Raw genomic sequence first — 17420 nt, 5'->3', positions numbered from 1 at the left:
ATAATTTTGGTAAATTACTCTTTTACTTCTTACTTTTTAATTTTTTTAAAGTTATTCCATGCCTTTTGTTTAAAATTTCTTTTTATAATTTTTTACATGTTAAATATAAAGTTGATTTTAAATAAATTCTCTTTATTTTAACATTTTACTTAATTGAATTAACTTTTAATGTTATAATATTAGAATTAATTAATATTAATTTGTTAAACTTAAAATATAATTTTTTTTTAAATATACATTGTCGAAACCATTTTTTATATTTGAAAAATGGGAGTCGACTTTGAAAATGAAAATGGAGTCGCCACCGATCTTTTATTGAGGTATGATTGGATCACCTTGAAAATGTTTTTGGGTCTACAAATATTGAGAAAATAGGTTCGGGAGTCGGTTACGCACGAGGAAGGGTTAGCACCCTCGTGATGCCCAAAAATTGGTACCGAATTGATTGCTTAATGTCTTAGTATTTAAATTTTGAAAAGATTCTAAAATACGATCCTTTGAAGTTAAAATTTGAATAAACCAAGTTGAATGATAAGACACACTCATTTCGAAGAAATAAATTGTCACGCTCAGTAAGTTAGGACGCAACAATTCAATCGTCAAAATTAAGTATATCTTTTTAATTTTTAAATTTTAAAACTCATTCATTTTGAGAAGGTTATTTGGTTATTTAGGTCAATCAAGGAAACAGAATCCAATAAGCTAAGGTTCAATTTCTCGAAATTCCTGAACACCAAGTATTGCCTTTATTTTAAAATCGAGATAACAAAATATCATACCCAGTAAGTTAGGATCCAACATTTTGAAATCTTAAAAGCTTTATTTTAAAATTGTATGGTTTAAATAAAATAAACACTTAGCTATCTAAATTCATCGAAAAGAATTGAGGCCCAGTAAGTTAGGGCACAATCCTCTCGATAACTATGAACACCAAGCCTTTTTTGAAAATTATGAAATAAAAGGATTGTAGTGCTTTATTAAAATACAATTTTTACAAATGAGACATGATTGAATAGCAATACATAATGTAAAAGATAAATAGCAACCCAAACCTACACTAAGAAGTAACAAGCAAGATAAGTGAATACAAATAGCAATAATGATTTTAATATTATACAGACACCAATATTAATAATTAAGCATCAAATAAATTGATAATCAATCTCCTAAAAAGATACCTCAAAACCATGAAAAGGAAAAAAAATTATAATCAATATATCCTTTATACAAAAATTCAAGAGAAACTATATACATGACTTCAAAATAAATTCAAAAAATATTAAATACTTAGTATTTGGAACAAATTAGGAAATAGATTTAAAGTAAGCAATATACATTTATTAGTTAGACATGATAATACATATAAAAATATAAAAATAGTGATATATAAAAAAAGTAAGTAAAATATATTACAAAATTTTAAAAGGAATTAATTACATATAAATAAAATAGGCTTGAAAGATATGTACGAATATATTAAAAAAACACTTAAAATTAATGATCATAACAAAACCAAAACATTAATACGTACTTAAGAAAAGAATAATTTAAGAAGCTATATATTTATATGAATAATAGTATTATAACAAATATTATCATGTAATATTTACCGTATAGGAATAAAAAGGTAAATTCAAAAAAAGCAATATAAAATAAAACATCAAAATTTATTCAAATCATATTGAGTTCCAATAAAATATATAAAACAATTAATGATGAAATAAACAAAATATATAATAGATTTAAAACATCAATATATGATAAATTTATATAATATTAATAACAATTTAAAATAATAATATATTATATTTTAAAATTGTACTAATAATAAGTTTAAAAACAATATCAAACTTAAATATTAAAATAATGTTAGAAATAACTATGTCAAAATAAGAATTAAATATATTTAACAATAAATAAATAAAAATTAAATTGCAACTAGAATTAAACGAAAAAACGAACTAAATTATTAATCGATTCAAATCTGAAGGACCAAAACGGCAATTAAACGCAAATATTCGGATGTTCAAATCCGATCAATAAGAACGATGCCGTTTGACTGAGGATCAAAATAAAAACAGGATCAAATATATGGTATAATGTAAAAAAACTGAAGAAAATCGAATTGAAAGAACATAAAATATAGAAGGACTCATTATGCAAATAGACCTTTGAACAAAATTGCACGGATCCTGCCCCGGGTAGGGTCACCGTGCGGATCTTGGCCTTAAACGACGTCGCTACTGAAGCATGCTTAAAACGGTACCATTTCCTTCACAGTTCATCAGCTAGAATAAACCTAAAATTAACAGCCTCCTATTATTCACACATCAAACCCTAAAAAAACTATTCTCCTCCCCTCTGAGCTCCGTTTCAGACTCGGACCCCCTTTCTATCCTTCCCCGACTCAAATTGGAGCGGAAAGAGACGTCGATAGCCCCCAACGAAGGTAAATCTCCCTTTCTTTTTTTGTTTTTCGTATAAAACAAAAAGAGTAAAAGAAAACAGTAGAGAAACGTAGAGGAAAAAAATGGTGAATCACCTCTTCTTTGAACTGTTAATCGTGCTCTTTTTCTTTATTGATTTTTTTTCCAAATCGGATCCGTTTTACAGCGTATTTAATGGCTTTATATAGCCGAATAAAGAGAAATAAAGAAAATAAAATAAATAAGATCCAAAACTGTTACGAGCTAAAAAAATCAGCAGAGAAATTTACAAGCCTAAGTGAAACGGGGAGTTTAGGGATTAGTAATATGGAGCATTTTGATTATAACAAAATAGTCCACATCATTACGTTGTAGTTTCTTTAAATCTGCATGTATTGCATAGAAGCGATTATCAAGGAAAATTTCAGTAACAAGCAAATCTCAGAATTCTCTCTTCATCTTCTTCCTCTCAATTCTCTTTTCTTTTCTTACTCAAAATTTAGGCTCGCATCAATGGTATCAGAGTTTTCACGATCCCTTCTGATGGTTGGCGATGGAGTATCTACGAGGTTACAGAAGGAGGTGGGCAGTATGCAGCAGGAGATTTCTAAAATTTAAAAGGAAATCGCTCGGGTGGAAACAAAATTGGAACATCGTCTGCAGGAATTTAAAACTGAGTTTTAGGGAGATCTTCAAGCTTTGCTGAGTTAGTATTTCAGACCACCACCAGCAGGGTCGTCGGCAAATGCTTTCGGGGACAAAGGTAAGGGTGTTTTGGGAGCTCCTCCTGGCTTCATACCTAAGAACACAGAGTTACCTCAAATGCAGATAGAACCCGTTGTTCCAAATGGGGGTAGTGTACAGATGAAAAATTCCTCATATGTGGCTGGAGTTTCTATTAATCATAGTCGATTGGAATGCCCCAAGTTTGATGGTACCGATTTTTGGGGATGGTGGACCAAGTTAGAGTAGTATTTCGAAGCAGAAGATATACCTGATGCTAGTAAAGTCCATCTGGTAATGTTGAACTTGGAGGTCCGAGCGTTGGAATGGCATCATTTCTACTCTCAGCGTAATGGAGGTCTGCAAATACTGTCGTGGCCGGCGTATATAAAGAGCCTCCAAGATCATTTTGGTTGTGGAACATTTAAGGATCCAATGAGGGAGTTGGTCAACTTGAAACAGCAAGGTACGATTGAGCAGTTTCAAGATCTCTTTATAGGATTACTTAATCAATTACATCTACCTGAATCGTATGCTCTTAGCATTTTTCTAGGAAATTTGAAAGCTGAAATAGGCCATTATTTGGATTTATTTGCACTATCGACACTGATGGAAGCCTTTCAATTAGCTAAAAATATTGAAATACTAATTTTTCATTCGGGGAGAAGGCCTACAACTCTTAGGGTTAATTCACCTAAAAATTTTAGCAACACTTCTGCTATATCGAGGCACTCTTCTTTTCCCACAAGATCGGTAGTTAGTGTTCAGTCTGCTATTAAGGTCTTATCAAACAACCCGGGGTCTAGAAACATATCTCCAGCAGTGATGGCTGAAAGGAAGCAGAAGGGCCTTTGTTTCTGGTGTAGGGCTAAATATCATACGGGTCATAAGTGCATGAAAACTCAACTGTATCAAGTCTTACTGGAACCTCATTCTGATGGAGAGACTGAGGAGTTTCAGGAGTGCTCTAACAAGTTGGAAGAAAATGGGAATGATGAGGAGGGTCCTAAGTCTCCTACCATTTCACTGAATGCTCTTACTGGGATGCAAAGGCATAATACCATGAGGATGGCTGCTAAAATGGGGACCCATTGGGCTATCATTTTAGTTGATTCAGGTAGTACCCATAATTTCGTTGACACAAAATTGGTTCATAGATTGCCTCTACCAGTGGTGCGACAAGAGCAGTTGAGGGTCTCTGTAGCGAATGGAAGTTGTTTGTTTACTAGGGGTTTGTGTAAAGAGGTTACATGGGAGGTGCAAAATCATAAGTTTACAACTGACTTCATAGTGTTAGCTTTGAAAGGGTGTGATATGGTGTTGGGGGTGCAATGGTTATTGACCCTTGGGGACATTATGTGGAATTTTGGTTCCCTAACTATGCAGTTTAATGTAGTAGGGGAATCTTGTGTTCTCCAAGGCATAGCTCCTGGTTCATTGGCAGCAGGAAATATGGAATTTAACCCGAGATGTTTTGCAACAATTGGGCAATCAATAGGACCTTTTACAGTAGTGTTGAGCTCACCCGAACAAGTGATGCTCTCTACCAAGGAGAACAAGGACCATGAAATTCACCTTCGAGAATTGTTGAGGGAGTTTGATGGCATATTTCAGGTCCCAAAGGGGTTACCACCCCGCAGGTTGCACGACCACAAAATTCTATTAATGGATGAAGGACCAGTAATCAAGATGCGGCCTTATCGATATCCAGCGTTTCAAAAAAATGAAATGGAGAAGCTCATTCAGGAAATGCTGCAAGCTGGAATCATTCGCGACAATACCAGCTCTTTTGCTTCCCCATTGTTATGGTCAAGAAGAAATATGGGAGCTGGAGATTGTCCGTGGATTATAGGCAGTTGAACCAACATACAGTCAAAGATAAGTTTCTTATTCCGGTGATCGAAGAGTTACTGGATGAACTAGGGGAGGCCAATGTGTTTTCTAAACTGTATTTAAGGTTCGATTATCACCAAATCTGAATGTGGGAGCCTGATGTACATAAAACTGCATTTCGTACGCATGAAGGGCACTATGAATTTTTAGTGATGCCCTTTGGCCTCACTAATACTCTCTTAAGCTTCCAAGCTCGCATGAACTCAATCTTTAAGTCCTTGCTGCGGAAATTTGTGCTAGTATTTTTTAATGACATTCTTGTCTACTCAAAGTCTTGGTCGGAGCACTTACAACATTTGAGGTCAGTTTTGTTGATTCTAAAGGAGCAGCAGTTGTATGCTAAAAAGACAAAATGTTGTTTTGGGTCTTCCCAAATTCATTACCTGGGACATGTTCTGCAGGAAGGAATCGTTTTCATGGGCACCTCAAAAATTGATTGCATACTTACTTGGCCCGTTCCTCGATCAGTGAAGGAGTTGCGCGACTTTCTTGGTCTCACCGGGTACTACAGGCAGTTTATCAAGAATTATGGAATGATGGCTCATCCATTAACTGATTTGTTAAATAAAAATGGGTGGGAATGGTCTGACAGAGCTACTGAAGCTTTCTAGACACTTAAACAAGCTATAAGCTCAGCTCCAGTGTTAGCACTTCCAAATTTTCAGCTCGAATTCGTGGTCGACACAGATGCTAATGGGGTTGGCATTGGTGCAGTTCTATAGCAGCAAGGGAGGCCGGTTGCTTTCTTTAGTAATGTAACAGCCCGATTTTGGGTCTAGTTGGAACAGTGGTTTCGGGACCGCAAATCCGACGAGGAAAAATTGATTTTAAAATACGACATGGGTTGCATTATGATAAGAAGGTTGCATGAAAATATTGATATGAAAATTTTATTGATTTAGTGATTAATTAAGGAAAGGACCTATTTGTATAAAATGTAGAATTTGAATTCTAGAAGCTAGAAAGGTTAACTAGCTATGAAATTGTAATACCCCGAAAATTACTACAGTAAGAAAGTAAGATAATATCCCTGATATGGTAAAATAAGGAAATAAAGTGATAAAAAGGGAAATTGAGTTATGTCAACAATGGAAGGTATATTATGACATATTAATTCAAGAAAGGATTAAATCGCAAAAGTGAGAAAAGTTTTGTTGCCCAAGAGTAAATACTCAAAATTTGAAGGGTTAAAGTGTAAATATGAAAAAGTTGAAGGACTAATAGTGTAAATATTTTAAGGGTGGAATGATCTAGAAATTAAGAAAAATGGATGGATTAGGACCAAATTGAAAAAGGTGAAGAAGTTTGATGGACTAAATCACAATTTTACCAAATTAAGTGATGACTCAAGGATGAAATTTTAAAAGATTATAAAGGGCAAAATGGTCAAATAGAAGAGAGAGAAATCTAGAAGATAATGATGATGTTGGAGATATTTTAGATTAATAAATAAATAAATATTAGTTTATTAATATTTTAATTTAATTTTTTAAATGATATTTTATTATTTTATTATTAATTTATTTAGTATATATATATATGTGGAAAGAAAGATGAAAACCAAGCAACCTATCATTTTCCATGCATCCAACGTGAGGAGAAGAAAGAAAGAAGGAAAATTTTACTTTCTTTACAATTTGGTCCTTCCTCCAAAAACTTACCATTTTCACCTAGAATTCAAAAGAATTTCCATATCCATCAAGAGAGAAAGATAACAAGGAGACTATGGGGAGCTAGAATATCAATTTGGATTCAAGAAATTGAAGCTGGAGGAGAGAGAAAATCAAGTTAAAGATTGAAATCAATAGGACAAGGTAAGAACATGGAGATTTCAATATATTTTTAAGTTTGATATTATTGAAATAGCATGGGAAAGATGTTATAGTAGAGTTTTCTTATATAAAGTCTTATGTTCTTGATATATTAGTGAAGTGAAATAAGTGAAAGTGATGAGAAATATTATAGAGGAAGGAAATAAGGAAGTTATAAATTTAGTAACTAACATTTTGCACTAAAACAGTTTTGGACAGCAGCAGTGGGTTAACTTTGAAAAATCACCATAAATTGTGTAAATGAAATTAGAGGATGAAAACATATGGAATTAAATCTTACTTAGTCTAGTTTCTCATAAAAGAAACGGTGTAAGTAACGGAATTTTAAATCATGAGATATAATAGATTTTGTGAGACAAGGTCAGAATGATTTCGGGTTCCCCTGTTCTGACTTTAGAAAATCATCAAAAATTGTAAAAAAATAATTATGGGTTGAGGTTTACATTCTTGAATTCCTTATTGAGTCTATTTTTAAAAGAAACAAACAAGAACATTGTTTGAATTTTTTACAGGGAGTTAAGTAAATTTTAGTAAGGAGAGGTCAGGGCTGTTGGGCAGTGAAACAGGGGAAATTTTAAAGAATAAACTGTACTAATTGGCTAAACCAAAAATTCTGGAAATTTTATGGTAGAAAGGTATATGAGTCTAGTTTTAGGAAAAATTTACGGAATCCAATTTGGAGCTCTGTATCTCCAGATAAAAATAATTTAGTGACTTTGACTCGGATAAACAGTTTTGGATATACATGTGAATGAATAGAGAAATTATAATTAAGGTTGTTTAAGTGTGTTATACACATTAAGGATGTGGAATGGAGAGGAGGAGGAGGAAAATATATGATTATTTAACTAGCATGAGTTTACATTAAAAATGACCAATTTACATGTTTTAGGTTCAGGGACTAAATTGAACAAATGTGAAACTTTAAGGGTAAATTTGTAAAAATGTCAAAAAGTGACCAAATTGCATGAAATGAATTGTTTTATTATTTAAATTAGTAAATGGAATGAAATATTAATTTAGATCATGATTGGGTGGAAATTCGAGAAAAATAGAAATTTTTAAAATGTTCATGAATTTTAGTATTTCTGCAATTTAGCCTGTTAAGCTCGTATGAACTATATTTTGTATAATTTTAATTGAAGTGATTTAGTAATGAATATTATATATTTGTGTGTGTTTTATTATTGGAATTGAATTATTATTGGTAATATGTATTGGTAGATTAGAAAGTGGAAAGTGAATTTGAATTGAAATGTGATTATTGAATATAAATTGAAATGGTTTGAATTGAATTATTGAATTAAACTGGAACATTGAAATTGGTGATTGATATGGATTTTATTGGAATTGAAATTGAGAAAGTGGAAATTGATATGTGTGACTGATACTGAACTGAATTATGGAATACTGAATACTATTATGTGTACTGCATTGAACTGTGAAAATACTGAAGTAACGAATTACTGCAATGCTGTGAAACTGATTGAAATAAGAAATTTATAATTGATACTGAACTAAGATGGAAATTGTACTGAAAGGTAAATTAAATACCCTATTAACTAGTCGGGCTAGTCGGATATAGTTGGCATGCCATAGGATATGGAAGAGTACGGGGTATTTGCCGGCTTACTGATCAAGCACTTATGTGCCGACTACTGTTACTGTTACTGATTCGGCACTTTGTGTGTCGAATATTGTTACTGTTACTGTTACCGATTCGGCACTTTGTGTGTCGAATACTGTTACCGTTACTGTTACAGATTCAGCACTTTGTGTGTTGAATATTGTTACTGTTACTGCTACTGTTACCGTTACTGATTACTGTTTACTGGTGTGTTTGGTTGGAATCCGTGTATCCGTCGAGTCCGAGTCAAGTTAATAGGGGTAAATGAAATAAAGTTACTGATAAAACTAAATCTGAATGATATGACATATGTGAAAGGTAAGAATTATTATTCAAGAAACAGATAAGGATAAATTTTATGAAATAGATTTTGATAATATAAAAATGAGAAATGAAAATGAAATAATTTGAAATAGTAAAATAATACTTGAATTTAATTGAATACAAGTTATTGAAATATATTTATGGATTTAATGTATGAAGTGAGTATTTAAAGACTTTAACTGTAAATTGATTATAAAAGAATGAATTGATGATGGAAATTGATGATGGATAAATTATTAAAATGGAATGGGAAATTGAAACAAATGTGAAATAGTTACTGAAAGACTAATGTTGTAAGGTTTTAGATATGAAATAGAATAAGTTATTGAATTGAGATGTATAAATGAAATGTATGAAATAATGATTTTATGAAATGGTTATTGATGAAATGCATGAAATAGATACTGATATAGTAAGAAGATAAATAAGTTAAAATAAAGAGAAGCAATGTAAAATACATACATTTGAAATAAAATTAAAGTTTAAATGCATGAATAATATATTAATGGTAAAATAGTGGAAGATTTAATATATTTATATATATGTGTGTTGTTTTTGCCTTAAGTATTTGAATTATAGTAATACCACTGGGTGTATACTCAGCGTACGGTTTGTTTCCGTGCGCAGATTAGATATAGAAATTTTCGAAAAGTTGAATTTGAGATTACGAGTTTTCATCTCATCACATCTTCAAGCAACAACAGGGTATGTTTTAAAGTTTTGATTAGAATGGCATGTACTTAGGAAAAAAAAATATTAGGTATGTTTCAAATTTTTAGTTTTTGTGTTCAAATATATTAGAAATTAGCCAAGAATTAATTTGGCACCAAATGTAACATTCCTATATTAGGTTCCTTAAGTCGAACATGGTATAGGGGTGTTACAAGTAAAGCTCTCGGGTTACGCCACCAAGTCTTGTCAATTTATGAAAAAGAGATGATGGCAGTACTGTTGGCGATTTGGAAGTGGCACCCTACTTAGTCGGTCGACATTTTAAAATTAGGACAGATCACCAGAGTTTACGATTTTTATCTGATCAAGTGGTTGTTACCCCGTTTCAGCAACGATGGGTCACAAAAATGTTGGGATACGATTTTGAAGTGTCATATAGAAAATGGATTAATAACAAGGTTGCTGATGCTCTTTCTCGACAACCACATTTTGATCATTGTCAGTGCTATCAGCTATCTACTAGTTCAGTTATTTCGGGTCTCTTGGAGCAGGTACAACAGTCATATACGTTGGATGACAAGCTACAGAGGATTATTTAGAAGGTTTAGCAGTTTTGAAATACTGACCAAAAGTACTCTTGGGATGGTCGATTTCTGTTTCGAAAAGGGAAAATCATTGTGGGTAAAGTTCCTCAACTGCGTCGAGAACTGTTCCTTCACTTCCACTCTAGTTCCATTGGAGGTCATTCGGGGGTGCATGTCATTAGGAAAAGAATCTCGAGTCAATTATACTGGAAAGGGCTTATGACGGATGTTAAGAAGTAGACTCGTGAATGTTTAGTGTGCCAAAAATGCAAAGGCGAATCAGTAGCTTCTCCTGGTCTTTTACAGCCTTTGCCGATACCAGAGAGGGCTTGGTCGGTGATCAGCATGGATTTTATTGAAGGCTTACCAGCCTCAAATAAGAAGACTTCCATCCTTATCGTGGTTGACCACTCACCAAATACGGTTACTTTTTGGCGTTGAGTCACCCGTATACAGCTAAAGACGTGGCCCATGAATATTTGACGCAAATTTACAAATTGCATGGTATGCCTGAATCTATCATTTCGGACAGGGATAAAATTTTCATTAGTAGCTTCTGGCAGGAGTTATTTCGACAATCGGAAACTAAGCTCCTATTATCGACAGCCTATCATCCACAAATGCATGGTCAGACTGAGGTCCTTAATTGCTACCTAGAAAATTATCTAAGGTGCATGACAGGGGAAACACCTGCACAGTGGGTTCAATGGCTGCCACTGGCTGAATAGTGGTACAATTCATCCTACTATTCTTCTATTCATCTCACACCATATGAGGCACTGTATGGACAGCCTCCCCCTACACATATGCCTTACTTGGCCGGTGCTTCTTCCGTGGCTGTTGTGGATCGCAGTTTACAAGCTAGAGAAGCTGCTCGAAAACTACTCCAGTTTTTCCTCAAGAAGGCCCAGACTCGTATGAAGCAACTGGCAGACAGACACCGATCAGAGAGAAGCTTTTAGGTGGGTGACATGGTTTACTTACGCTTACAATCATATAGACAACAATCCATTTGGAAGGTCTCTAATCAGAAGTTGTCTCCAAAGTACTATGTCACTTTTCCTGTGATTAAGAAACTAGGGGCAGTGGCTTACACTTTGCAACTTCCGCAGCATTCCCGAATTCATCCGACATTCCACGTTTTTCAATTGAAGAAACATATGGGAGTGGCCCCAACTCAGGCTCAATTGCCACTGATGGATGATCATGGTGCCTTGCCAAAAGAGCCAATTCGCATTATTGACCGAAGGATAGTTAAGAAAGGGAGCCAAGTTGTGACTGAGGTGTTAGTAGAATGGGCCAACTCTTTTCCTGAAGATGCAACGTGGGAATCTTTCACTGCAATCCAGGACAAATTTCCTAATTTTCAGCCTTGAGGACAAGGCTGTTCTTCCAGGAAGGGAGTATTGTTACGGGCTAAAAAAATCAGCAAAGAAATTTACAAGCCTAAGTGAAACGGGAGGTTTAGGGATTAGTAATACGGAGCGTTTTGATTATAACAAAATAGTCTACGTCATTACGTTGTAGTTTCTTTAAATCTGCATGTATTGTATGGAAGCGATTATCAAGGAAAATTTCAGTAACAAACAAATCTCAGAATTCTCTCTTCATCTTCTTCCTCTTAATTCTCTTTTCTTTTCTTACTCAAAATTTAGACTCGCATCAAAAACAAATTCTTTTATTTTACTAGTGCATCTTTTTGCTTTCATTTGCTGGCCTCTTTTCCTTTGTTGCCCCTTTCTCTGCCTTTGCGATTTCTGTTTGTTACAGGTTCACCAGCTGGAGTGCACGCGCTTAGAAGTGTAACACACACAGGGGAAAAATGACTGGTAGCTGCGGCGCGTGGGAGCCTGGTTGCGGCTCATATCATTCCAAAAACCCTAGGGGTTTCTAGAGACTTCAGAAAAATGGGCCATTTTGGTTTTGGGTTTGGGTAGAGATTTAGGCCATTGGGCTGGTGTTGGGTCTGTATTTTAGGTTAATTGGCTTTGTAAATTTTGGTTTTTATATTTTTATTGTAAATGGACTGTATTAGGACTTTAAATTTTATTGTTTATTTATTATTTGGGTTTTTTAATCAGGCCCGGACAAAATTTGGGTATTACACACATATTAATAACATTTATCTACTTAAATTTATATTTTTCAAATATAATAGGACTTAATTACATTCTTTTTTTTTTGAGTAAAGGACTTAATTACATTCATTGATTGATTAAAGTAGAGAAATATAAAAATAAATTTACAAAAAATTGAATATTAATCATTTTAATGTTAAAATATATATAACAAATAACCTATAAGAAATTATTAATAATATTATTTAAACAATATATAATATATTAATATTAACATACAAACTATGATGAATTTTTGTATTATTTTAATATTTAATATTTTAAAATAAAATTAATATAATTGATTTAAAATTAGTTAAATATTTTTAAAAATATTTTTTAATTACATTTTTCTTCAATTTGTTAAAGAATTAAAATATTTTTAAATTTCAGTTCTAATCCATCTACTTTTTTAAGATTATATAAGAATAGTTAAATTTTAGTTGTGATCCCAATATTTCACTCATATTTGAGATTTAATCTCTATACTTTAATATTAACATAATTTGGTGCATCAACTTTTATATTATTATTAGTTAGTTTAAATATATTATTCTTATTAAAATGCTAAGGTGAATTTTTAAGAATTATCAACACCGTTAAATTATTTAATTATCAGTCTTCTATCAATTCAAATTATGTATGTATATGTGTGATAACGAAATAAATCATTAATATTTAATTTCTATTAATAAACTCTAATATTTTTTACCAACAGTAATTAGATGTTGAAAACCTTTGGTACAATATTCAATTATGTAGCAATTAGTACATGTATTAAGAGTAGAAAAGAGGAATTTGTATAAAATGATTTAATTTGTTTAAGAAGATTAAAAGAATACGTGTATATAAAATGGTAAAATTTTAAAATGATGTATAACCCATAATGGTTGAAATCATAATTCCAATTTGGTTTGTGCCGACACCAGATATCGGGGGGGTTGTGGACATAAATCCGTTAATCATATGCGTGCAAGTTGAGGGGTGACTCCTATAGTCAGCGCTATACCCTGCTTTAAAATATTATTACGAAATCGGCATGTTTTTTGGTTGTTGTCGAAAAGGGGTTTTTTTTGGGTTACATTTATTGATTGCATGGCTACCATACCATGTGCTGTGCACAAGGTTCAAACGTGGTCATATCCGGTAAACAAACTGCCGGCAATATTTAGATAAATAATAATAATAATCAAATTGAAGGACAGGGAAAGCTGCTAATATGACATGATTTTTTTAAATCAAATTAAAACCAATTTTGTAATTCGGACCTAAATATTTTTAGGTCACTAAATAAAAAATTTTGATTTCTCTATTAATAAAAATTACAAAAAATTAAAATATTTGTAAAAATTTCAAATTTTATATATTTAAAAAATTATAAAATTTTTAAAAAATTCTAAAAAATATATAAAGAAAGTCAAAAGATTTTAAAAAAGTTAAAAGATAATAATTTTGGGACAAAATAAATTAATAATAATTCAAGTTTATTATACTAAATAATTTTTTTATTTTGCTTTGAAAAGGTATTTTAATAAATATGATTTTAAATTTATGTGCTTTAATATGTAATTAATTATAATGTAACGAAATTTTAATTTGTCATGTTTAAAATTTTAATTTAACTCAAATAATTATTTGAAAAAATTTTAAAATCACTTAACAAGTTGATAAATTTAAAATTTTTTAACTCCATTAATTCAGGTAGGTGTAGGCAGTTGGTGGGGAGGAATAGGATCACATGCGGACTCCCAGACCAATTCCCATGGGATATAAATATCTACCCCAAGCTCCCCATCAAAACTAACAAAACAATTCTTTCGGCTTTTACTTGTTAGTTATCCAGAATCTCTGTCTCATACTCCTATGGTTAGATTTTTATTTCAACGGTTTCAGTTTCTTTTTCTTTTTATTCATTTACCAACTATAATTACATTAATGAGGCCCTAGATTTTGTTAATGAACGAAGTTTCTTGTTTTTTTTTTAAAAATCAAACAGGATAATCAAGATGGGGTTATGGCTATGGCTGTGGAAGCTGCGTTGGAATGGAACAGAAGGGAGAAAAGGCAGATGAGAAAGTTGCAAAGGGCTGTTCGAGAGAAGGGTAGGGAGCGTACGTTGCTTAAGAGAAAGAAGGAGGATATGGCTGCTAAGAAAGCCGCCAAGCAAAATGTTGTGGACGAGTTCATGCCCTTCTTTGATGCAATTGCCAAAAACGACATGGAGACTGCCCAGAATTTTGACGAAACAGCTATGATGAATACTATTCGCACTACGTTGAACGATGGCTAAGGTCACGCTGGCCACAATGCCGATTAAAAAGAAGCATGAAGGATAGAACTAGTTTCTTTGCATGAAAAACCAGTGGCATATGTATGCTTTGTTTATTTTGGGACTGCAGGACTGTTTAATGTTTCTTAGTTTTTTTTTTGGTCTCTTCTATGTTTTTCTTTTTGGGTTCATAATTTTGTCTCTTCTGTATTGTAGTTCTCGAAATAAGAGAATAAATAAAATATAATTCTGAAATTGTTTTCAGGAATTTAAATAGCGGTCCCGGTATAGCAGCCGCTATATATCAATAGCGGCGCCATCCGAAACTACTACTGCTAAAAATAGCAGTGTGAAGTGAAGTCACACCTTGCGACCGTAATTTAAAATTTAACAGGTAACAGTTAATTGCAGACGGGCCACTATTCCTGTTATTTTAAATCCTCAAAGACATGCAGGGTTTTCGTGAAGGATAAAAAGTTTGGATTTCGTTGTACCTGAGTCCGGAGGAATATAAAAGGCTCCGATGAAGCTCAGGATCTTAGAGGGTTGTTGATTAAAAATCAAGGCCACTCTGAAGATTTTCTCCCATGCAAGAAAGGGAGTTGTGTTTTAAACCAAAGGGCTTTAACGTTTTTTAACTTTCAAATTGATTTATGTTGTTTTCAAGGTTTTATTTTTAGTTTTAGGGTACAGTGCTAGTGTTTTAGTTTCCCTTTCTTTGAATGACATGTGTCATTGATGTGAAGGGGGGAAAGTAGTATTTTCTTATGGCCTATTGTTTTGTTTTCCTTTTGGTTTTCCCCATTCTTAATGCAACGGTTAATTTTGCTTAAAAAAATAGAAAACACTATAAAAATCATTAAAATTGACTTTTTATAATTATAATTATAATTATTATGTTTTATAATAAATTTAGTGACCACAATAGCATCTGTTATGTCCGCAACCGCAATAAACTTAACACGACCGAAAACGTGGCTGCAACCTTAATTTAAATCCCTGGTTGTTCTTTTATTTATCTTAGTTAACACATAAGAATGAAGTCTAAAAGGGTTATTTGAGATTATTTCAGACGTTGACCAAGAAAAGCCTAAGAGATAATGGTGAAAAAAGAAGAGAGGCAGAAACTTGATGCAGATCTTCATCGGGCAAGGGGTCAGACAGAATATAAAGTTCTGGGTCTTCTGCAAGAACAAAAGGAGATGAGGTAAAGCTATATACAGTAAATGGGTATAGGTAGATTTACATGTGAAATTCTTGTTGTGGATTGCTTTTCTGCCTTTCAACACAAAGCTTCAGATATTGAACAAGTATCTTTGTAATTGCTTTGCTTATGGTGGTGAAATTTTTGGTTACTTGCCACAGGGTTTCCCACTTATAAATCTTTGGTGTGCTTCGACTTTTCTGCTGATATGTTGTTTTGGGGTCGACTGATTTGGTTGGATCTATCAGTAATCTGTAAATCTTGTGCTGATTTATTTTAGGGGTATGATTGTGTTGGAATTTCAGTTTTGAGGTGGTTCGATAGAACCCAACAGGATACTGCTCCCAAATGCAGTTTTCTCAATACCAGAAATGTTAAATCTGCAAAGAAATTATGGTGTGTTGAATCTCTTGGCCAACTATCTTCAATATCCTTGATGGGAAATCCAATTTGTTTAGAAGCTATATATCATGAAATTTGTTTCTTGAATTGGCCTCCCATTAAAGTTTATTGAAAATTTCTTGACCCGATCTAAATTTGGTGCTATATGCACTTGGAGGGTTCATGGCAACAACTATTCATGCTACATTTGACTGGAATTTGAGTACGAGAATCACATCTAATACAATTCTGTTCAGTGTTATTCTTATGTCGGATGTGCATTAATGTTATTCTTTTTAAGTTGTTTCATGTATTTGGATTCTATATGTATATATTAGGAAAAGAAATAATTAGAGCTAAATAGAAATGTACTTTCAAATGCTCTTGGTTTTGTTAATGATAGTTGTTGACACTATTTTTTTGATAAAATGAGGTCAACTTAGATTTTGAAAACAAAAACGAATATGGGAGTCGCAACAAATCTTTTTTTTGATGAGATGTAATCGGGTCACCTCGTAAAAGTGGTTGTTTTTAATAAACAATTTAATTTTATTAAAACAATGATTTTGGTCCACGAAATTCAGAAAAACGGGTTCGGGAGTCGGTTACGTACGAGAAATGATTAGCACCCTCGTAATGCCCAAAATTGGTACCTAATTGATTAATTAATGTCTTAATGAAGAAGATTGAGAACTTTAAAGAGATTTAATGTACGATCCTTAAAAAAAACTCGAATGACATGGATTGAGGTGAAAGAGGATATTTGGCTATTTGGTCAAACGAAAAAATCGAAACCTAGCACATTAGGACATGTTTTCTCGAATTTCCAAACGCAAAATATTGCCTTACTTTGAATTTTTAAAAGGATATTTGGCTATTTGGTCGAACGAAAAAATCAAAACCCAGCACATTAGGGAACGTTTTCTCGAATTTCCAAACGCAAAATATTGCCTTACTTTGAAATTTTAGAAAGATATTTGGCTATTTGGTCGAACGAGAAATCGAAACTCAGCATATTTGGGCACGTTTTCTCGAATTTCCAAATGCAAAATATTGCTTTATTTAGAAAAAATTTTCTTTTTGAAGTATGGTGTTAATATGTATAATGGAATAACAAATATAATAATGTAAATAAAAATAATATGAGCAAAAAGAAAAATAATAAAGAACAAATCAATCATGTATATACAATAACAAGTAAATAAAAAACTAAAACATTAAAAAGAATTATGGACATATAAATAAATAAATAAATGAACATCAAGTAAAACAATAATAACAATAAAGAAAATAGATAAAAATTATAAAATATAAATATATATATATATATGTACATATAAGAAAAATATATATGTATGTGAATTATAA

General features: G+C 32.4%; 1 protein-coding gene and 1 long non-coding RNA gene across 2 annotated transcripts; both read left to right on the top strand.

Annotated features, from left to right (window-relative positions):
- The first annotated feature begins 3446 nt into the window (after nucleotides 1–3446).
- Nucleotides 3447–5009, top strand: LOC107922401 (uncharacterized). Its single transcript, XM_016852424.1, has one exon. It carries the CDS (start codon nucleotides 3447–3449, stop codon nucleotides 5007–5009), a length of 1563 nt encoding a protein of 520 aa, XP_016707913.1.
- A 10406-nt stretch (nucleotides 5010–15415) lies between these two features.
- On the top strand, nucleotides 15416–16361 carry LOC107940063 (uncharacterized). Its single transcript, XR_001695351.2, has 2 exons — nucleotides 15416–15674; nucleotides 15833–16361. It is a non-coding gene; the product is annotated as an uncharacterized lncRNA (long non-coding RNA).
- Nucleotides 16362–17420: the final 1059 nt, after the last annotated feature.

The sequence above is a fragment of the Gossypium hirsutum genome, chromosome D13 (assembly GCF_007990345.1).
Source record: "Gossypium hirsutum isolate 1008001.06 chromosome D13, Gossypium_hirsutum_v2.1, whole genome shotgun sequence".
Taxonomy (NCBI): domain Eukaryota; kingdom Viridiplantae; phylum Streptophyta; class Magnoliopsida; order Malvales; family Malvaceae; genus Gossypium; species Gossypium hirsutum.
Note: the sequence above shows the minus strand (reverse complement) of the source record. Positions and strands in the feature narration are given on the sequence as shown.